Source organism: Topomyia yanbarensis, chromosome 2 (genome assembly GCF_030247195.1).
Source record: "Topomyia yanbarensis strain Yona2022 chromosome 2, ASM3024719v1, whole genome shotgun sequence".
Classification (NCBI taxonomy): domain Eukaryota; kingdom Metazoa; phylum Arthropoda; class Insecta; order Diptera; family Culicidae; genus Topomyia; species Topomyia yanbarensis.
The window spans coordinates 128,537,592-128,561,406 of NC_080671.1; the positions used below are offsets into that span (position 1 = coordinate 128,537,592).

General features: G+C 40.0%; 1 protein-coding gene across 1 annotated transcript in view; it reads right to left on the bottom strand.

Moving 5' to 3' along the window:
* Positions 1-337: 337 nt before the first annotated feature.
* Positions 338-23,815, bottom strand: part of LOC131681264 (uncharacterized) — an 87,638-nt gene continuing 64,160 nt past the window's right edge. The window contains exons 4-8 of the mRNA XM_058961980.1: positions 14,921-15,054; positions 14,331-14,453; positions 11,456-11,693; positions 8,139-8,585; positions 338-1,196 (exon numbers count right to left, since the gene is read on the bottom strand). Coding sequence (XP_058817963.1) covers positions 8,284-8,585; positions 11,456-11,693; positions 14,331-14,453; positions 14,921-15,054 — 797 coding nt within the window. The 3' untranslated portion in view covers positions 338-1,196; positions 8,139-8,283. The remainder of the gene's footprint in view (positions 1,197-8,138; positions 8,586-11,455; positions 11,694-14,330; positions 14,454-14,920; positions 15,055-23,815) is intronic.

Genomic DNA, 23,815 nt, shown 5'->3' on the forward strand with positions numbered 1-23,815 from the left:
TATTTTGATGCACCGACGGTACATATAAAATGCCCAAAACTATTGTTTTTCACTTACCAATAACTTCTTCAATATAACAACCTTTCCTCAAAAGTTGAAAAAATCCATTTTGACACATCGTCGAACCCTTTGTGAATTGAAAATGTCCAAAATTATTGATTGTCAACTGCCAATAACTTTCCCTTCAATATAAAACTCTCCCGAAAAGTTGACAAAAATTCCATTTTGACACATCGTCGGACATCCACCCCCCCACCCTGTGCATAGAAAATGTCCAAAACTAGCGATTTTCAACTGCCAACAACATGTCCTTCAATAGGTATTTATTTCTAAACAATTGAAAGTTAACCGCATCAACTTCAACCCCAATAAACGGGAAAGTAACGCAAAATGTATCGCGATAACCGATGAACCGACGATGACGATGAAAACGACGATACAATTATCGACGATGACGATGAAGGCGACGATACATTATCGTTAACGGAGTTTCCGATGACGTTGACGGGTGGTTAACGTTATCGACGATGACGATTAATTATCGATTAACAACCCTGGTCGCAACGTTGAGTTCTTCTAAACGTACAAGTATGACATCCAGTGTCCTATACAGAAATTTATTCTCATTCGTATTTACAGATGCACACAACCACCCCTTGTTTGATGAATCTGATACACCTGTGCTGCCCCTTTATCGCATATTCGTCCCACGGTCTGTAGGATTCGCTACCTATGTGTTACATAGCCAGTATAGGCTATTGCCAAAATATGTACCAGAAAAAAAGTTTACCAAGCTCTTCGTTCAACCGCCACAGCAGCATTGATCAACGAATGCACTAATCAATTACACATGCTGGTGATGGTTTGCGCTTCTTTTTCGTTTTTTGTCAATACTTCCATCCTAGAGCTATTCATTTCAATGCCCAAACCGCGGTCACAACTTTGTAACATCTTGCAGGCTGCAAGAACTGTCTAAATGGATTTATAGATTGTACGAGCGGCGACCGGTAGGTGCGCTTTCTCTCTCTCTCGTTGATTCTGCTAACAACTGCTCGTTCCTGGGATGCCAACAGTTTGCCACCTACTCACTAGTGTGTTGCATATTTACACTTAACATACATATTTCAAGCTGTCTTCGCTTATGGTTATCGTTGGAAAATTTCCATTTTTTGCATGCTTCTGTCGCTTGCGTGTCCCTGCGAAAAATATGGAACGTGAATTAGAGATGTGCTGTTAGGATGGTAACAGAAATACAAAATTAAAATGAAAACAGATGAGTGGGTAATGTTTGTGACATAACCGGGGTGTCGTCACTACACTACGGGCTGTTAATTGAGATCTAATGATAGTCAACGGAGTCACGTTTGAATGATTAAATTATTCTTTAATATAATATAATTAATATAACTATGGTATGTACTGCATTCGAAACTCGTTGGATGCTGCTAAAGAAAATAGATATTTGTTTCAATTGGCCCCGGTTACTAGCATGGGGCTGCACAAATCAAATAATGCAGTCAGTCCACGGGAACGGCCGCATCCTTACAATTGTCTTCTCTCCTGGTGTTGATATGCAGTCTCCCGAAAAAAAGGACATCCGACAATGTTGACTAGCAGAACTCGGCTAAAATCGTAATTCTTTCTGTTTAAGATTTGCGGCTTGATGCACCAAATGAGCGGGAACCATTGACGAACGAACTCCGTCGGGTGTTTAAAAATCTGGGATTTCGTTGTATACTTTGCAATGATGGAAAATAAAAATAATGCCTCTGCTAACAGCACGTAACGACACAAACTAATTGAATCGCAATCCACCAGCCGTGCACAGATATATCCTTATCGGTACTATACAGTCCTTTGAGAAGATGCTCTCATTGCTCTAAACAGCTCAATGCGAATGACAATAGAAACAAATCTGTTGGTGGTTCGGTTGGTGAACCATATTGATGGCTCTGGCCGAGATGGGCTAAAAATTTTCATTTCAGGTTTATAAAAAATTTACAAAGAATGCAAGGAAAACCACCCCCAGGAATCCCAAATGACTTCAGCCTATTTTCCTTAAGACGCGAAACAGAAAAGTTTAGTTAACTATTGCAACTCTTAATGCATATAACTTATAAATTCTGAATCATGGGAACACTCTCGGCTACAGGCATTAGTAGTTAGGGTCCCGAATATGAAATGGGACACATATATGAAGCCCCTAAGAATGTCTTTGGAGGGTTCGCATACTTTTTTTTTCTAGTAAGGTTTAAAAAGCTTAAAAAACCTGGCACTGTGTAGGACTCACGACTCACTTTCATGTCCAACGACTCACAACATTCCTTACTTTTTTTTCGCCCTTCTTCCCCAGTTAACTACACCAAGGTATTACTTTGTTGGTGAGGGGATTTTTGCTCACGAATTTTGCGCAGCTTTCTCGGAGCCTCACTCGATCCCTAAAATGGCTCGACCCTTGAGCCATTCAACTCTCAACGCTTTCCCTCTCTATCTATTACGTCGCCATTTAGCTCTCGTCTCAGTAAGCCGTTTAGATACTGATTCCATGAGCCATTTAGCTCTTGTTTCCGTGAGTCACTCAACTCCCAGCCTTACCCTGAAGTACTCGGATAGTCCCCGGTGGTGAACTCACCCAACTTCGACTGAACGATCCCTGGCGGCGGAATTCCTCTCGGTACCCGTGTCTGTTTTGTGAGCTAATTGGCTCCCATTTTTGTTACAATATAGTCAGGTAGTCCATGGCGAGGATTCTACCGTACTACGAATTGCCCAGCGGTAGATTTCTCACTATACCGATGTTTGTTCCCTTGAGCCATTTAGCTCTCCGCTTCGTCCCGATCTACTCGATCTAGTCCCTGGAGGTGGACCTAGACAACTAAACGGGCCAGCCAGTAGGTGCTGAGGTTTGTCCTGTGGTTCCGAATGGAGCGCAGCTTTCGGTTCACTGGCGCCCCACTGCTAGCTGTTCGACGCGATCTACTCGCGCTAATCTCCGGCTCTATGCTACCCCGGGCAACCCGGTAGGGTCTCGAGGACCGGCGATTCCGGTGGACCGGCGATTCCGGTGGAGTCTGACGTTCGGTTCGTGGGCGCGTCGACGATCCGAACCCTGTGCTGCGTCACGCACTACTTAACTGGTCCCCCGCGGTGGATCTAATCGACACCGGCGGAGAGTTCCGCAGCGGCGGAATTGCTCCCGAGGTTTCATCTGGCGGCGCATCTTTGTTGCTCCCTTCGCCACTTTTTCTGTGGCTCGTAGAGTATACTCGAAACTACTCTGCTGACAGCATCCCAGATATACTCGTCTTGGCACATCTCTTCGACGATATTATCAACTCTCACTCCAACTTCAAACTTCTTCGAACCTAGTTCACACACTCCGGGCAAAAGGGGTGATGAAGCTTGTCCAAACCGATGCAGGTACTTCCGGAAGCATCCGTGCCCGGACAAAAACTGCGTCAAATGGAAGTTCACCTCTCCATGTTTTCTATGTTCCCAAGCAGATATATTTGGGATGATTCGGTGAGTCCACCTTCCTTTCTCAGCGTTATCTCACTCTCGCTGCCACTTAGCCAACGAGTCCGTTCGGACTAGTCTCCTTGTATTACGTGCATTTCTTCGCTGGGAGCATTCCACGTCCTCAGCCAGAGTGATGCAGATGGGAATCATCCCGGTAATTACGCATACCACCTCCGACGATATCGTTCTGTATGCACTCGCGACACGAACAGCCATTAGGCGAAACGTGCTTGTCAACTTCGTCCGGTTCCGCTTTGAGTTCAGTGCAGCAGCCCAGGCCGGTACGTCATACCTCAGTATTGAGGATGAGACACCCTCGTGCTGCCTCTTGCTCCTCCGTGATTCGGTATGATCCTTGCCAATGCGTTAGTTGTCCTCGCAGCCTTCTCACATACATAGTCGAAATGGCTGTTGTAATTTAACCGATTGTGGACTATCACAGTGACGCTGATCTCGGCACGCTGGATTTTTTTTTACAGTTGCTGACAAGCGCTACCTCGGTCTTGTGGTGAGCCAGCGGCAACTTGAAGTCAGCCATCCAGGTTTCCACGATGCCTATTATCTCTGCCGTCAACATCTACACCACCTCAAGGGTCTCACCGGTTATCGTCAGGACAACGTCATCTGCAAAGCCGCCGATCTCAACTCCCCTTGGCAGTTCCATTGTTAACACTGCGTTGTACGTTCTATTCCAGAGCGTTGGACCGAGTATGGAGCACTGAAGTACTCGTGCCGTGACCCTTATCGCCTTCTGTCCCATGGTCTCGTAGACCAGTACTAGGTTCTGAAAGTAATTTTGCAGAACCTTGCACAAATAGTCCGGGGCCCGCATTATGCGCAGCACTACGGCATTCTGGGCAGTGCCATCCAGCTGGCGCTGTCGTACGCGTTCTTGACACGCGTCGATCAAAACCACGGCGCAGTAGCGATTACCCCGTCTCTTTTGCCTTAAAGTTTTCTCCGCACTCGCGAGAACTGTGCTGATGGCGACCACCGTCCAGTTCCCTTTCCCGGTTTTCAGCGTAGTTCTTCAGCCTGCTGAAGATGACCCTTTCCAGAAGTTTACCAAGAGTATTCAACACTATATATGCCGATACGATGCTGGATCTCCTGGTGGTTTCCCGGGTTTTGACAGCAACATCAGCTTGTGGAACTTCCATCTATCCGGGAAGTATCCATCGTCCAAGCGTTGTTGCATGATTACCCTGAACATGTTCGGAAGCGCCAGGATCGCGATTATCAGTGCCACGTTGGGGATACCGTCCGGTTCGGGAGCTTTCTCCGTTTTCTGCCCTTTCGCCATTATAAGGAACTCGTCGTTGGAGACTTTTGCTGTTTTCGGTTTTAGAATCGAGTCGCCCTAGGTTCGCTCTAATGTTTACAGTTTCCATATACAAGTGACAGCTCCGAGCGAACCTAGAGCAACTCTGATTTAAAAACGAAATCAGCATTTGTTTCAACCGTCTGCATCCACGCACGTCGAAGGCGGCCATGTGGTTAAATAATGCTCCATGATAATTTTCAGTCTGTCAGCGCACATTTCGACTGGCGTCGTTGATGCTTTGATCTTGGCCATCGCGACAGGTTGAGCGTTGCCCCTGCGGTTAGCGTCTACTTCTTTGCTCAGCTCCTTGTAGTAGATGAACTTACTAACCACTAGCTCACGTTTAAAAGTAGTTCTAGCCGCCCGGAATGTCACCTTACGCTCTTCTCTGACTGCCTCAGATCTTGCTATCTGAACACGTCTTCTGGTTTTCAGGTAGGCAGCACGTTCCACCAATACACCGTACGCTGGCAGTTCCATGGCTCCATTTTCCTCGGTATCGTTACGTCACATGCCCTCGCTAATGTTTCCGACAGCTCATCGGCATTCGAAATAGGAGCGAGGCTTGAAAGCGAAGTTCTCCAACAAAAGGGTTATTTTTGAAGTCATTTATTTTCCACTTCCGCACGCCAGTCCTCACTATGCAATTCAGCCGACCAATGGTGTTACAATGCAATTCAGCCGACCAATGGTGTAGTGGATCACCTGGTGGCCACTAAGTGTGTACTGCTCACTAACTCGCCAATTCATGTTATTCATCAGCGAAGCACTGCAGAATGATGGATTCCCGGCCGTCTTTACGGAATGTCTTAGCAGAACCTTACTTGCACAGCCTTACATCCAGCTTCGCCAGGGCTTCCAACAGGCTGTAACCTCTTGCGTTGGTCAGCTTGCTACCCCACTCCAGGGCCGAAGCGTTAAAATCTCGTATCGTCCTATAACAATTACCTATTGCCTCCATTCCTACACTATCCACCACCCAGTTACCGTTATCGGGAGCAACAGGAAACGGCATAATTGCAGCGTTGAATTTTATTTCTGTTGTTGACTGCCACAACAGTTGCTGTCCAATGTCGCAATGCTTGAGATTAACTTGGCCTCTATAGGTCTAAATCCACATGCCCTAAAACAACCTTAACAAGGCGAGTCCTCCAGCATTACCTGTTGGTTGGTACAGGTCTAGTGAGCCGCCCGGTAAACAAAGCTGCTCAGGACCTTCAGCAAGAAGTTTAGAATGGATTCAATCGGACTAGACGTATGCGACGAAAACAGATTATGGATTGGAAACTCGGGACATGAAACTACAGGTCTCTCAGCTTCAGCTGACCAGAAGATAAAATTTAGACCGGTTATTGGAAGGTTCAGGGCTCACCATCAAACGAACGAGAACGGTCTAAGACTCTGGCACCTTCAATACCAGGGCCATGAAGAGCACATTCTTCCAACATCGTCTTCTGCATAGACATAAGCTTGGCAAACAGAGACTTAAATCAAATTATCGACGCACGAACGTATCGAAGCGCTAATATAAACTCAGACCACTACCAAATGATGTTTAAGTTGATCCCGAAACTAGCCGTCGTGAAAAAGATGCCATATCGGCAACCTCCAAAAATGTCTTGAATCATCGATGTCGTAACATATTACTTGATCATCGAGTTCATAGCCGCAAATGACACGGTGGACCTGACACGTGTAGAGCTATGCAGAATTTAGGACGAGAACGGCTTCCCCGGGAAGTTTATAAGACTGATTTAGGTTACGATGGATGGTGTGTGCGTGTGTCAAGATTTCGGGAGATTTCTCGGAGCCGTTCGAATCACGCAACTAAGACAATGCGATGGGTTGTTCCTTCTGCTATTTAATATAGTACTAGAAGTTGTGATACGAAGAGCGGGGTTCACTATCCGTAAAAACATGGAGACGGTAGTAGATTTGTATACCCGAGTGAGATGCGCTACAGCACGATTTGAGTGTGCCTAAGACGAAATACATGCTGGCTGGCGGAACTGAGCGCGATAGGTAACGTCTGGGCAGCAGTATTACGATCGACAGCGGCGAGTTGAAGGAGGTTGACGAGTTCATCTATTTAGGCTCATTGGAGACTGCGGATAATAACACACAAGGCACATTGTCTCTGGAAGTCGAGCCCATGATCCATAAAAAATGAGATCCATGAAGCTCCAGGATCGTGGAATACTCGAAGTATTCGAAAGGTGGGTGCTGAAAACGATCTTCGGCAGTAAATAGCTTTAGCTGGGAGGGCACTATGAGCGGGGCATGTTGAAAGAAAGCCAGACAACAACCCCATTAAGTTGGCTTTTACCTCCAATCCGGTAGTTAAGAGACGAAAGAGGAGCGCTGCGATCATGGTGGTTCGATCAAATGGAGTAGAATCTGGGGAGTATTTATCACTTTAGAGGTTGTAGGCAAACGACCATGGACCGAGATATATGGAGAAGCAGATTTAATCTTCAAGAAATTGAAAATCAGGATTATAATAAAAACTATTTTTATATAATCAATTTGTTTTTTACTTGCGACTTCTACTTTCGGTTGTTCAAATGTGGGTCGCTTGAAACGGATTTTCACTACGCTCAAATATGAGTATCGCACATTCACCATTTTTGCGAGACACGGCGGTTACAACATTATTCTTTTTTGAATGTATAGTTAACTTTAGGGTCATTCGCCTTTTTTTCGGGTTAGAAAAGTCTCTTTGGAAAAATTTCTAACCCTATATGTGGGGTTGGGAATCGTGAAGTGAGCTCCGTACAAGGTAATTGATTTACTAACTACACTATGATTGCTCCCCAGAACACTTAATTATATATAGTGGCACTTGAAAGAAATTGGCTTAAAAAGCGATACGATCGGAATGATATGACAGATTGTTAGAGCAATGTAGTACTTGGCGAATGCTCTATAATTTTACAGTAACTGCACATAAGTTGTTATTTGTCAATTGTTGAAATGCAGAAATAGTAAATCAAATCACTTATTTATATTAGTGCGAACATAATTCGAGAAAAGGCCTATGACCATAAGATTAAATCCGCTATAATCGAAACAAGAAACATTCCTAAAACATGAATTCCTCAGTCTCATTGTTCACTGCATTTGTAACTCGAGTTGGCGTTATTATTTTCTTGGATATACGATTTGACATTTCTTTTGGATACTATAGTTTCGTTTTGTCAGAGCTATGTTTACTCTACTATTCATAGTAAACAGAGATTGAAAATATGAGATACAATGAGGTTCTAGTATCGAATTATAGAGCACCCCTACTTACCGGTGACCATTTTATTGAAAAGCGGACACACGAAACGAGCATCAGCAACTGTCGTTCCATAGGATGATGAGGTTTTGTTATTGCCTTTGTCGATGATTCGTTTTGGGGGGTGGTTCTGGTGACTATGATGGGGTAGGTGTTGATGTTAACGGCAGGGGCATGCTACTCTCGGGAGAAGGACATTGGCAAAACGCTGATTGTGCTTTGTTGTAGTCCACCGCTGCTCCTCCCGATGACGATGATGGCAGTGAGACTGCTGATGCTCGTTCTCATTCCGTCGGACACAACCGAACACGGCTGGTAGCAGTGGTAGAATTGAGAATGCCATTTGCATAATAACACTGTGAACGGGTAGTAGCAATAGAAGTGGTAGCAATAGCTGTTGTTGCCTACTGCTGGTCATTGGCCATCGCATCCTGTTGGAGCTGGCGGCTGACGATGACATGTCTGGTGGCAAGATGGAAGAAAAAAAAGGAGGATGATTAATGTCGTATATCGGACAATTCAGCACATCGGATGTGTCTCTACAGCTGGTCAGTAGCGCTAGTGGCTATACATATCTACCATAGGAGCAAAATTTGCTGAACAACTATGCTAGCTGCCCAAACGGGTGTCAATTCTTCTGGAAATTGGCATGCTTGCGTGTATGTGCGAATCAGATCTGGTATGCACGTTCTGTAACTGTTGAAGTGAAATTTCTGGCTAAAAAGAACATTCCGTTCGTATTTGAAAGCAATGAGAAAGCAAGTTTGTATCGAATGAAAGTTGTTTCTGAAATTCAGTACAAAGGCGACCAGCAGAGTTGCAAAATCATTTAGGTCTGAGTGTTGAATTTAGGCGAGAACTTGATAATTGGATAACTTTGCTGCTAGTCCACTGCAAGTTTCCAATTTGTGCGCATATGTGTTTCTTTACTGAAAATTGTGGACTGAGAAGTTCTCTGAAACTTTCCAGTGCGATGTTACTTCTCTATTCATCTGAAATAATTGTAAAATCAAATATGGGTTACAAATGTTCAACCAAAATTTTTATATTTGGACTCCATGGTTGACGATGCCCAATATAAATTTTGATATGTCTATTAAATTACATTGAAATAAGGTGCTAGTTTCAGTTACTCGAAGAGCTCGTAACTCTCTGGCGGTCGCACTATTATCTACATTTGGGCGACCGCTTGCAGCTTGAAGGTTGAATTTCAGAACGTTGGGCACTCAGTACACTGCGTGACTTTCGGAGGGTTAATGGCAATATGATCATAGAAATGGGGCAAATTTTCTGAACAGAAGGGTTAGTAGGGTTTCGTTTCCCTATTATCGTCTCCTCGTGGGCGCATTTGAAACCATGTACACGATTTATAACTGATGCTATTAAGGGGGGAGTATCATATAAACGGTCAAAATCGTACTGTACATGGCGTTACATTCGAGTGTTTGGTAACTTCTAATCACGTTCAGGAATCAGGAATCAGAATATATTGGCTCACAAGGCACGTTCCCCGTGTGTAATCGGGGATTTGTGTTTTGTCGTGTCTTCTTATCATTTCCTAAGCGAAAGGAAAGGAGAAGGATGAGGGAGGAAGTAGCATTGGAAGATTGGGCAAAATAACAGCACAAACATAAAAAGCAGGTAAATTGAACTCACAAGTAGTTCAAATCGCCTGCGAGTCAGCCTAAAGCTCTTTACCACATTGGATAAGAAACTTTAGTATGTCTCTGAGTTTCAGTCGTCCAAACAAGGTGTCGCCTGTGTAAAGACGGCCGAAATCGCAATTGCAATTCCGACTACAGAATCTGCATGTCAGATGATATGAGGTTCCGTAGTCGGATTCACAAAGATCACATGAAAATGACTAAGCACGCTGAATAGTTGCCATGTGATAATTGAGTTTGCAGTGGTCGATTGAATCCCTGGTCAGCCATAGTGGAGTTTCGAATAATGTAGGAGATTTTTCGAAATCGCAAAAGTTTGCCGGTTTCCCACTTTCAGAATATGTATATTCTGAACCTAATCCTGCTACAACATGATGCAATGCTTTTGAAATGATCTGAAAGTCATAGTAGGTCTCCGCACGTAATGGAAAGCTGCGTGTGCGAAATCCAATGGATCATTAATATTTTGCTTATATTTTTCTACATATATTGTAAACATATCAAGGATCCACAGCTCCGTTAAACTATCGCTGTGAGCAGTGTCAATTTAACAAATTGAAAAAAGTGCTTACGAGCAAACATATTTATCACTGTTTTGAAAGCAAAAAAGGTCGTAGTAAAATTGTGCCAATAATAGCTTTACTTTAAGGAAAAATCGGAAAAATCTCAAGAATTAAAAGTAAAATACAATTATCCAAATGAACAATTCTTCCAATATTGGTTAAAATCCGCGAATGTTGATAGCACGGGCCTCGCTACCAGTGATCTAATTTATACACGGGTTTCCAATAAAATGTGCGCTTTACTAACCTTAACCTTCCGGAAGTCGCGCTAGTGCACTGAGTGCACGCTGCTCTGAAAATCTAGCGTAATCGTCTTAGCGCACCAGCGGCTGTTCCTTCAGTGGGCCATTTGCGCGACTTTCGGAGGGTTAAGATTTTTTTCGTGCTATTTCAGAAAAAATATGTTTGCATTGAATTATAGAAGTATATGTCACAATCAGACATTGCATCGGTGCACTTTTTGGGAATCGATGATAAATCTTATGGGACCACAATAAGGCATGGAGCCTTGCATAAGAGGTAAAATACCTGAAATAATAACTGAGACATGTACTACGAATAGCTAGTTGATAATGAAACGAGTTATAATACTACCTGAATAATAACAAAACCTTTTTAAACTTCCAATAAACAAAGTCACTGAATGAAGGTATTCAATAAAGTATTGATTTGGTATTTGTAAAAATCACTGGAAAACATAAATAATACTAAAATAAAGCTTTATACATCATCGAGGTATTAAGCAGCGATTGAAAAATGTTTCTTCAATACCTGCTTAACACCTCAATGAGGTATTAATGATCAATTAATACCAGGTTTTGGTATGATACCAGAAAATAGTATGCTCGGGTTATTGGCCAGTTATTTTCTCCTGGTCGGGTTTGCAGTCGACCGTCGTTGCACTAATTCAATTTTCGTTCGTGTATTCAAAGCTATACAAATAAACAGCTATTTATACACATTCGTATTTTTCTCGAAATTTCAGACAATTAGCACGAAGTATCAGCCCATTTCAATTCCACTAAAAGGTATCCCGCCACTTTTTTTTGCGCGGCAAAATTAATTTCACCGACGAGTTTTACTGAACAAAGCCAATGTAAATTACCTTGTATCTGCGTCATGTAGGCGTCGCTGTTTTGATTGTCAAAATCACCTCCGCTACCGCCGTGGTCATGGTGATGATAGGAAGACGCCGGAAATTGGTCATACAGAGAGTGAATGTAATTCACGCTTAATCCCACCGGTGAGGCGGACGCCGGGGCTAGCGTGTTGGGTCGTTCATCCTCCACGTACCTCTCCGTTCGCTGCTCGTACACGTTGTGAATCCTGGCAACGCATGTAAACTGTGTTGAATGCATGAAACACACTTCGTTAGTCTTATCGGTTTATGCTAATTACAAGCAATGCTGATGGAAGGATGCTTAGGCGGTTTTGTTATCAATGCAGATAATATACCATGTTTCTCCATCATCCTCTTAAATCTACGTAATTACATGACGGCAAGTTAGTTACAATCAATTTGTGTTACTTCTAACATGCCGCATTATCGCGTACCATTTCCCTTATTGGAATAATTGTGATAGTGTGTGAAGTAGGTGGATGAAAGAAAGTCATAATGGGGTGTGTAATTGTTCAATTTGAATTTAACATAACCGCCGTCATATCAGGTATTTATAATGAATATGGAGTGGAATGTTTTTTTTCTGCGTGTACATTAGAGATGGCCGGGTTTCAATTTTTTGGCACCCGAACCCGAGAGCATGAAAATTGAAAAACCCGAACCCGACCCGAGCCCGAAATTATAAAATTTGAAAAACCCGAACCCGACCCGAGCCCGAACATTTTAAAACTTAAAAACCCGAACCCGACCCGTACCCGAGAATGAAAATTTTGTAATACCCGAACCCGACCCAGTCCCGAGGATTTTAAAATTTGAAAACGGGACCCTAGGCTCATCTAAGAATAGTAGAATCACGCGAATCTGAAGTAGCACCATACGCATTGAGTTATAGCTGCCTATGACAAAACGAATCACTGGCGAGTAGAATCCGCATTTATATTTACTATTATTTAACGTCGAATTTGTAATGTTCTGAGAAACTTATAAATCGTCGATATCTTAACCGGAATTAAGGTTAAATCGGCGATTAACTAATGGGGAAACAGAAAGCTTAATGGTCACAGTTTCAAACAACCTTGCCCGTCGGCAATTGGCAATTCGTATTCGACAGTTTACATGACGTCACCCACGTTACTGGTTGGTATGGTCAAACTTGTATCAAAGAGTATAAATCAAGATTCTGACGCGTTCTTGAGTCCCATCATTAGCGTTAGGACTATCTATGATGGGGCATCTAAGTTATTTTATGTTTCAGATTATACGGTAAGCGCGCCAGTAGAGATGCTTCGACATCTCCAATGGAGCTCTCGGAACGACTCCAAACTTTTAAAAATCAGTTAAAAGCTAGGTTTAGGTCTGATGGAACAAAGACAGTCTGTGGAAAATAAATTTGGCTTAAACTGTCTGCTTTAAAAAAATATTGTGCCCTTTTTCAATTCGAGCCGCCATAATGCCACCAAAGTACCACCAAATTTGGGAATTCAAATCCTTGTTATTCCGTTACAGTTTATTTTAATTGTAAGCAATCTTTATCATAAATCAATTTGATTATTAAACTTCCGTTAAAGGAGGTATAACCTATTTGTTTCATTTGACCAACTTAACAGTGCTCGCTTAAAGTTTGTTTGGGGTACAATTGTATCCCACAAAACCGTTTACGTTAGTGTTTTGTCATGTGTACATAATTCGGAAAATTTATTATACCCTTTTTTAAAGCAAAATATCGATACATAGTAAGCGAGAAACTTTTGTAAAATTGTATTAGTTCCAACTCTGCCGAATAATAGAATCTGTTATTTGATATAACAAAGCACTATATAGCAAAGTAACTAGAAAATGGACTTGGATCGGTATCGTAACATCGTAGGTAAAACACATTCGTGAATATGATTTGTATATAGTATGTAAGATGCACCATTCGATTCGCCATCTTCTACTGCCCAGGCTCTTGATCATACTTTATATACGCATACAAGGCACGGGCTCTACCTCTTCATCTCCATTACAGAGTATTGCTGTATTTTTACCGTTTGTATTGGCGTTTGGTGTTCAAAAAAGTATCGGAATAAATACACTCTTTGACCGCTTTTTGAATAATTTTGTTCAAAAGGAAACTTAATAAGCTTTACAACGCCATGTAGCTAGTCACAATCAATTTGAAACTACCGGAGTTATAGCAATATGAATGAAAAAAGGAATTTTGACGTATTTTAAAGACTTATTCTATACAAAATGAAATATTACATATTAAATAGTCAATTTTTTTTAAACAGATTACGTTACGAATGATTTTAGAATAAAACTATCCAATTAAATTATAAATTTAATAAAAATTAGACATATTAGAGCAATTTTAGCTCTGGGGCACGAATGTATCCCACAAAACCATATACGTAGAGAAAAAGTCGTCGCGGTACCTGTCGAAATTTATATTCCATAATAGAAAGTTGAACCGATATTTTCCGATAAATTCCTGTTGACTCCATTCGTATCACGAAGTATAATTTACTACTACAAAAGAGACTGCGTTTTGTGCACAGACGCAAACAGCGTCAAGACATGGTTGGGTTGTTTTGTTCAAAACCCGAACCCGACTCGACCCCGATAATTTGTAATTTGAAAAACCCGAGCCCGAAAGTTAAAAAATTTCAAGAACCCGGACCCGACCCGAACCCGAGAATTTCTAACTTGAAAAGCCGGAACCCGACCCGAACCCGAGAAGCTTAAATTTACAGAACCCGAACCCGACCCGAAACCCGACGGGTTCGGGTCGGGTCCGGTTTTCGGGTCCAAAAACCCGAACCCGACCATCTCTAGTGTACATTACATATGTATATTACATTGCACTACAAATACTTACTTTCAGCTTGCCACGTCCCACGTAATGGTGAGTCATATGAAAGAATAGTCCAAGCGTTGAGGTTTCTAGTCCAGTTTCCGAATTTTTCCAAATATGATATGGTACCGTTTGTTTTGGATTGACCTAGAATATTAGATCATCCATTAGGAGATGGAAATATTTATTAATTGATAGTACAGTTTTAGCAATCGGTAATAAATAGCAGAGCGATGGATGATATCAATCATTTTAACGACCGCATTTTCACCAAAAACAATCAGAACTCTGCATTTGCGTTTCCTATGCCCAAAGCCTGCGACTTGACTTCCTAAACCTATTTTTTCTCGTAAACCTATTTTTTTCTCGTTTGGGAACCTTGGACAATATTTTCAGTTATGTTTTCGCTGTTTTTGATTAATTCAATTTTCCAGATAGATATCAATGAATACTCAAAGTTTAGCTCATAGCAAACGAAATTTCTTGTATTCCATTATATACACATTGAAAATCACTCAACATGTAGTGATATGTACATTGCTGTCATGTTGATTTGCCCGGTTTGTTGATTAATTCGCATCTCCTTCAAGGCAAAGGACTGCGTGTGTACTTACCTCGTTGCTGTTCACGAACCAGGTCAGATTGGCCGCTGGTTTCGAGTTGTGGGATGTGCAATTGCCCGCCAGCAGGTCCCCCACTCGGTAGTACGGTTTGAGGCCGGTAATGTGTGGTTTACTGGTTGGAATATCTAGAACAACAGTAAATAAGAAAATGAATGTCACTCGGTTAGATGCCCGTTTGACAGCATGTATGTATACACGTGGGAGTAAACCCGCCACTACGTGACTTTTTCCAGAAAACCAAAACAATAATTATAATGAAAGGTTATTACTAGTATTATTTTTATAAACCATTTGGAGGCACTTTGATTTTATATTGGTACGTCGAATGTAAAAAATTTATTCGCCCGAATGCTATTTTTGGTTGGTCGATTTTATGAGTTTAAGGTGAAGATATTCGCGAGTGTTTTTGCAGTGGTGTGTGAAAAAAGTGCATTTGAAAAAGTGCAATGAAAACGAAAATAAGTGTTTCGAAAAGAAACCCCAAGTGAAGAGAGGCGATATTTTCGCACAAAATAGGAGCTACAGATGGCATTCCGTCAACAACTCGGATTGATTGTATAGAAAAATATTCTAGCTTCTTAAGTAGCATATTTGCTCATGTCATACATGGTTAGGCAGGGGAGAGGGGTGTATGTGGCGCAGCAGCTATGTTGTGGCTCGCATGTATAATGTCCTTAAGTGCACGAGCGCTAATTTTTTTTTATATTTCGTTTATTTGACACGGCTCATAGTGGTAGCTTAACGGAGCCGTGGATCTTTTATGTGTGTACAATATGTAAAAAATAAAAATAAAAACAAATATTATTGTTTGTCCGTTGAATCTCGTGCCCGCAACTTTTTGTTGCGAGCGGAGACCTTCTTTCGCGGCTCGCCTACTGTGTCATGGGGACCGTTTAATTGTCTCCTGTCCTCCACATCAAGGTCATCATCGTTAAAAGTGCCTTAGTGCTCGCGACCAGATGTTCTTTCCTGCTTCTTGCACTTACGGGTGACCAATGTAAATCCGTCGTCATTCTTATAATCTTCATCACCGATGTTACTTACAGTTGTTTCAGGGGTGCTGGATGCTGCTTTGGCAGTTGTCAATATGGACTGAACAGCTGCCACAAATTTGGCAACCGTTTGTGGTTCAGGTATTGCTATTGAAAATTCTTTTTGGGTTGGTTTGCCGTGGATGCGTTGGCAATCGGTAGAGATGCATTCTCCTCTGTATCTTAGGTTGTCCGTGGTGCGCTGTCTCATTACAATACTTGCACGTAGGAGTTTGCCCCTCATGGGTGCATAACGTAGTTTGATTAATAGTAGCTTAGTGGGTTTTTAATTTTATAGTCAAGTGGGAGGGGATTAGGGTGGCGATTCCTGGAAAAAACCTGGAAAATCAGGGAATTTCAGGGAATTCTATTTGACCTGGAAAAACCTGGAATTTTCAGGGAATTTGTATTCAAATCAGGGAGAAATTTCGACCTGGTGTTAATATTTTTTTTAAATGCGACTGGAAAATATTGGCTCAAATATTCGGTTGAACGCACTTACTCCCCTCAACACATTTTTACTAGGGAGAATAACAATATTCGATCCATCATAATTACAACTTCTCACGACAATGGTTATATGGGTCATCCCCGTCAGATTTACCACCAAAATTTGAATTCCTTCCAAATTTTTTTCTTGCATTCTTTAGCTAAAAATAATTAACACGTAGGTATTTTTTGTTTTGGCTGAATATGATACTTTTTTCAAGTTATTAGATTTGTAACTTTTGAAGTTTATAAAATCGGACATTTTTCAATCACTGATAACTGCATGGAAAAAAATATTTACAAAAAGTAGTTTTTGCATGAGCTTATCGAAAAAACATAAAAAATATTTTTTGTTATATAGCTTATGAAATCTGCATTTATTATAAACAAATTGATTTTTTTTTTAAAGTTGGGCCCATTTTAAATATTAAGAATCATGTTTAATCTTTTTTTTAAAAAAAATCTGCAGTGGATATCAAAATACAATGCGAGATATTACAGTTATAAACTGAAAACAAGCCAGTTTTACACCAAACGACCAGTGACAGACCTGTTATAATTGTATTATCTCGTGAAGTACTTGGAGATCCATTCCGAAATTTTTATTTTTACGATATACACTCAAGTTTTTTTTTACGCGGTTTTTTTTGCGCGGTATTTTTTACGCGGTTTTTTTTACGCGGATTTTGAAATTTACGCGGTTTTCATTTACGCGGATTTTGAAATTCACGCGGTTTTCATTTACGCGGATTTTGAAATTTACGCGATTTTCATTTACGCGGTTTTTGAAATTTACGCGGTTTTGATTTACGCGGATTTTGGAATTTACGCGGTATCCATCAATGAGGTTCCCTTTATCGCGGATTCTTAAATTTAAGTGGTCTTCATTTACGCGGATTTTGAAATTTACGCGGTTTTCATTTACGCGGATTTTGAAATTTACGCGGTTTTCATTTACGCGGATTTTGAAATTTACGCGGTTTTCATTTACGCGGATTTTGAAATTTACGCGGTTTTCATTTACGCGGATTTTGAAATTTACGCGGTTTTCATTTACGCGGTTTTCATTTACGCGGCTCGTATCCCCCGCGTAAAAAAAAACCTGAGTGTAAATGATTTCAAAAAATAATAAAATGTTTTTGGTTCAACTTAAAAAAATTTGCTTCTAGTATTTTCAGAATATATAAGTTACATAGCAAAAACAAATATGCATTGCAAAAACAATTTCGGTGATCTCATGCGAAAAGGAAACTTAATAAATTATTTAATATTTTTTCTACAAATTGAATAGTTTCTGAGTAGAAGATTTATTGATTCCAGCGGATACTGAGTAGGTGTAATTGCCTACGGGTCCGCTACCCCTCTTTTGGTCTTTCATACAGTGGTATGCTGAATGCAGAATTGTAACGAAATTTGAGCGTGCCGTTAAGTGGAGCCGCATGCAGAGCAAGACTCGAGCTAGGATGGTGGCTACCAACATACATACATACAAATTGAATAGTTTCTGAGTAATCGGTGATTGAAAAATGTTCAATTCAATAAAATTCAAAATTTTACAAACTCATAAATTGAAAAAAAAATAATCATATTACAAAAACAAAACATAGTGTGAACAATTTTCAGCTAAAGATTGCAAAAAAAATGGTTGTAAATCTGACGTGGAATTACTCATATATAATATTTTATATGGATGCCAATTGATTTATCGACGGCATCGTTGTGATTATTCTGACTCAAGGTAAATACATATAAGTACACTTGATGTGCACAGGCCGTTTACTATGACACGGCTTAATGCATTAGCTTGGCCGAACCGTGGGTATTTTTTATGGTTACAAATTGTAGACGAAAAAGATGGGTCAATAATGTTAGAGATACAGAGTGGTAGAGTAATTATGCCTATTAAATCGGACATATTGTTGGTAATCTAGTTGCATTTCCAAAATAATAAAGCAATAAATTCTTTAAAAACTACAAGGGGCAGCTCTATGGGGTTGCAGGAACTGTAAACGTAGGACTATACTACTTAATGTAAAATATTTATTTTCTTAGTACATTTTGAGTAATAATAAATCAAATATATTTCTTGCGAATAGTTTAAGCACAACCAATCAACATCGAATGTTACATATTGAACCAAACCTTCTTGGTTATCAGATCATTTCATTTGTAGTAGGTGATCGAATCCGATTAAACTTATTTGAGAAGATCTGAAGAAAGAAGACAGAAAACCGTGACCGAACTAATACCTGTAACTATTGCGCACGATCAGTTTTAAAAATTGTACAAACTTTTCGATTGTGCGTGGTAAAAAAAACCCGGACCGGTGAAGAAAAATCAAATTTTAGACAATATAATCATATTTCATGTGTTGAACAAGCTTTCTAGTTTTATTTTGTCATCATTTTAACTTTCCTAAAGTACGTATACAAATGTAGCGAATGCAGTGGTCTTAATCATATATCTGTGCTTTCCATCGATCCGTGTAAATTTGTTGCTAAGAAAGTTTTCGTCTTTGCGCAATGAAAACACAGATTGCTATCATGCAGGTTACACATGCATCCGTTAACAAACAGAGATGCCACATTGAAATCTGTGTTTCGGTCAAAAATATCATTTTACCATCTGTGATGACTGAAACAGGAAAAAATCTGTGGTAAATTTCCGAAAAATCACAATATTTCCAAAAATCTATCCAATTTTCATCAAAATGCCAAAAATCTACCATCTGTGAAAAGGAATCTGTGATCAAAAATTGTGAAAAAAAATCTCTGACATTACAGAAAAAATCTGTAAATATAGTAACCCTGCCAACAAATTTGATATACCTACATTCGCCTCAAACATTGAACCCAAGCGAACAAAGCAAAATGAGTCAACGCGGATGATGATGGGTAGAGCGAAAGAGACAACTAGTATCACGGCACTATGTTAGCCGTGTTTGCAAATGGAGCTCGAATGTACAAGCGATTTTGTGTAGGAATAACTGTATTCGAGATTGTACATAAAAGTGTGCTGGAAACGAGCACAACACAAAAGAAAGCATAGCACTAGATAGCGTATCTTCACAAGCAGTGTAACGGACATCTCACTCAGCTACACTGGCTGTGAAAACACACAGCGCAGTGATCTGCTCCACCTGCCGTTCAACAGGCAACTGAGCTTGTCCGGCCAAATTCGTTCTTTAAATAGTCGATGATAACGTTATTCATAGAAGCGTAGCGCGCTAGGTACGCAAATCTGTCGTACCGGGCTTGGGAAGCGCTATCTTCTGTGTGTAATTGCGCGATATTCTGACAAGGTTGTATATTATTTAAATTTTTAATACCATGATATCAAAAATCTTTGGGATTATCTATTGGAATCCATTCTTAAAAGTATTTCGGGGAGATTCATGCAAAAAAATTGAAAATTTATCGGGAGATGGCTGAATTATTTGCGTTCAAAATTAGACCACTTTTCGTTACATACCATTTTTGTAGAATTTTCAAAGTGCACCCCCATATCGAAAACAAAGACGTAATCCTACGTCAAAAAATTGCCGATTCTTGAAATAAATCTTTATGACCGTATAACAGTATATCGCATCGTAGCTGATTTCTTGTTTTGCGGCAGCTTATTTTTTGCTTATATGACCAATTTTGGGGTTTGTAATCAACTAATTCTCAACGGCGTAAACTTGTTTTATTCAAGTTCTTTAATGTACTAGCCATCGAGTTAATTCTAAGCGCTACTCAATTCCACTCGTGTTCAGTGCTAGTCCATAGCGGTATTAGGTAACGCACGCTTTCATACTTCTTATTCGCGCACGTTGGCTGCCCCTATTTTTTGTCTGCAGCTGAAGTCATTTATCTGCTCCGCTCACTGACAGACAGAATTATTAAGAAACTAAATAAAGTTGTGACGACCGCTCCGGGGTCAAATTATCAGATAGCCCCATAACGATTGTTAACAATCTCTGTGGCAAAACCCAGAATTTTGACATCCATATTACTAGGATTCTTTGAAATTTACAAATAGTATTTCAAAGCTGGGACACATCTCCAGGACCGGGTGTCCGGAAACAAGATCTCATACGATTCCTTATAACAGGATTAAAAAAGTAGATGACTTCCTGATTCCAAACCACCTACAAATATTAGAATAAGTTTAAAATTATAATAGTAATGACCATTACCCTGTCAGTCTGCTATGCGGTAGAAACGACCAAAACGTTCGCTCAGGTCTACATCTTCAATTTTATCTCACTAAAATTTATGCCTAGTGATGTACTATGATGTCACCAAGTTTCAGGTTCTAGTTATGGAAAGCACATTGTAATTTTAATTGAAATCTGGAAAGGTACTCGCGTACTATGTCGTTACCTAACGGTTAAACACTCAACTCCGCTTAACAATTCAACGTTTTCAATAAGGGTTTCCGTGTATAATAGAACTGTATGAAGACGACTTTCGCAAGCTTCAGTTTCAATATCATTTTCCGCTAACGTACGGGCAGATACGAAAATATATAAAATCAACAAATAGTGTATTTAACCGAAGTTTGCCTCCCTTTTGTTGCGAAGCTTCACTCATCTCACAACAAACAGACAAACGATCATCGCAAAAAAAAAATCGGCAGTGTATTATCACTCACCATAGATCGTGGCGACTTTTACGTTTGCTTAAATTATAGCACTAGCTTGAGCAGAGATAGAATATAGACTAGTGTCCTTTTTTGTGTGCTGCTATCGCCAGATTGCATTAAAAATCGCTTTATTTATTTATTTGTTTGTATTTATTTTATTTCAAGATGGAATTTTCAACTGACCTTTTCACTGCCGTTCAATGCATAATTGTCTTATGTGTAGAGGGAATCTCATAGAATTGGTGGGAAAAATCATAAGCAGGCAAATGAGAGACTAAAAAACTGTTTGTCTCAAATCACAAGTAAACTTACCAAAAACCGGTTTCTATAATTTGTTCGCAGACCTGTCTGTGTTTTCTTGTGATTATTCGACATTTTCTAGAATTATGCTCCTACTTTAAAGTTGTGGAAAAGTGCTGGATGATTTTGTATCAACAACACAATCATTATTAACCTTCCGGAAGTCGCGCAAATGGCCCACTGAACGAGCAACCGCTGGTGCGCTCAGACGATTTCGCTAGATTTTCAGAGCAGCGTGCACTCAGTGCACTAACGTGACTTCCGGAAGGTTAAAAAGAAGAATCCAAATCTAACCAGAACATAAAAAGCGGATTATTACTGCACAGAAGTGGTTAAAACCGCTTCTGTAAACAATCTTCTCAGTACATATTCTGGGATATCTTCCTGTTGGTATGAAGTTTTTACTGGTTCACCCACTGTTGCAGAACACCCTGCTTTACCAAATATTTGAGAAATTTAGACTTCTCTATCGTTCAGAATTACTTTAATACTTCATTTCGTTACATACCATGAAGCATGGTTGAAGTCTTCTACGTCCAAGTTTTGTAATCCATTGCCACACAGGAAAAATTGGTAGAATATCCACGCTACAATTTTCGAAGAAGTTTTTAGCCCTCATATTCTGCCTATCACCATAATTCGGAATAATCAATACATTCAATGACTTCGTTCCTTAATGATGCTTCGAATTATACACAAACACATTTGACGTTTTTATTTTATTATTATTTTATTAGTGTACGAGCAGAATGTTTGTCTCACTATCGAATCCATTTCGTCGTTTCTTGAGATTGTATTTTACATTTCTTTTATATGTAGCTGATGAAAATCGAGTATTAGACGTTTTGGAAACGTTGTGAACAGAGCTTGCCGATTAGCCAAGCTTTTTAGAACTATTCCAATGAGATACCTTTTGATTTCCGTTTGGACCGCACATATTATTTCTAAGTCGCATTTCTTTCGACCCATTTTTGAAAGCGCATTTAACATGTCAACGAATTATGTATTTTTGGATAAAAAGACATGCGTCCATATTTGTAAAAAAAAAATCATTTTTGGTTGAATATATCTAGAGATCTACGTGTTTTTAGGTTTCCATATTTTGTCGCGAACAAACTTTACATTGAAAATTGACCTAAGAATGGGTTACGACCACCTTCAAGGATGTTTGGAATAAAATAACGTATGCGGAATGAAATTTGGACAACGCTTCCAACATTAAAACAAAAAGGCCCCGTACTAAACGTCATACTCTTGGCACACTTATTTTAAACATCTAGTGTTAATTTCGACCCGCTAGGAGAAACCATGTGAACAAAATGACAGCGAACGGCCAATCTGGCACCTAGCTGTTATGCCAAAAAAAAAGTTTTAGCGCATTGGAGGATTATGGCATACCTTTTGTACAAAAGGCTGATAACCCTCCAAATGTACCGCAATTGCGTCCAAATGAGAATTTCTGTGATAATTTGATGCAGAGTGTATACGCCAGTAATTTTTGACCTAAAACTAACAAACACGATAATCAAAATTAAGTAAAAGATTAAGAATATGCCAACATCAATTTTTTCGACTCCTTTGCAAAAAGTTTCTGCAAACTGTCATAAAACTTCTCGAATGGACTCAATTTTTATACCACATTAAGTTAATAAGCTAACAAATGTTTTCATATAGAGAGAACATTTAATAAAGGGTTTTCTACAAAAATATTGCCTTTTGAATTTTGTCCAAATTTGATTCCGCATACGTTAGAGTATGTTAAAAGGGTGCCTATTTAACCCTCAGAAAGTCGCGCATGACACTGAATGAGCAGCCGCAGTTGCCCACAGACTATTCACTAGCTTTTCAGAGCAGCGTGCACTCAGTGCACCAGCGCGACTGCCGAAAGATTAACGGAAGATCCTAGACTCATCACCATTTCCACACAGACTAAAATACATAACACTATGAGGAAATTCATCCCCAAAATGTCAATCCGCTTATTTTTCCAGAACACTAGCTCCTCCTTTTATACACGGTCCCATACACTCATTTGCTTGTCGGTCATCCCTCGAGCTTGGTAACAATTTTTCAGATTTGGAAATATTTAGATTACATGACAGTTAAAAGACCAAAAGTGGTTTAATTGAAATGGAAGATACAAAAAGTTTAAAACTAACTAAAAATGAAAAAATGGTGTAAGCTCAAACGATAGACATTGAAAAATGTTAATTTAATTTGATTTGTTTGAGCACTCTGGAAAATTTATAAAAAGGTCTGGAAAAACCTGGAAAATCAGGGAATTTCATTTTCAGAAATGAGTCGACACCCTGGGATAGGTCTTTCGATCCGCATCCTCACCACAAGAACACCGTTAGGTGTACCCGGGAAGAAATTTCTCCACGTATCACGTGTAACTGATTCTACTTCTCCGAATCGCGACATGTATTTTGCGATTAGA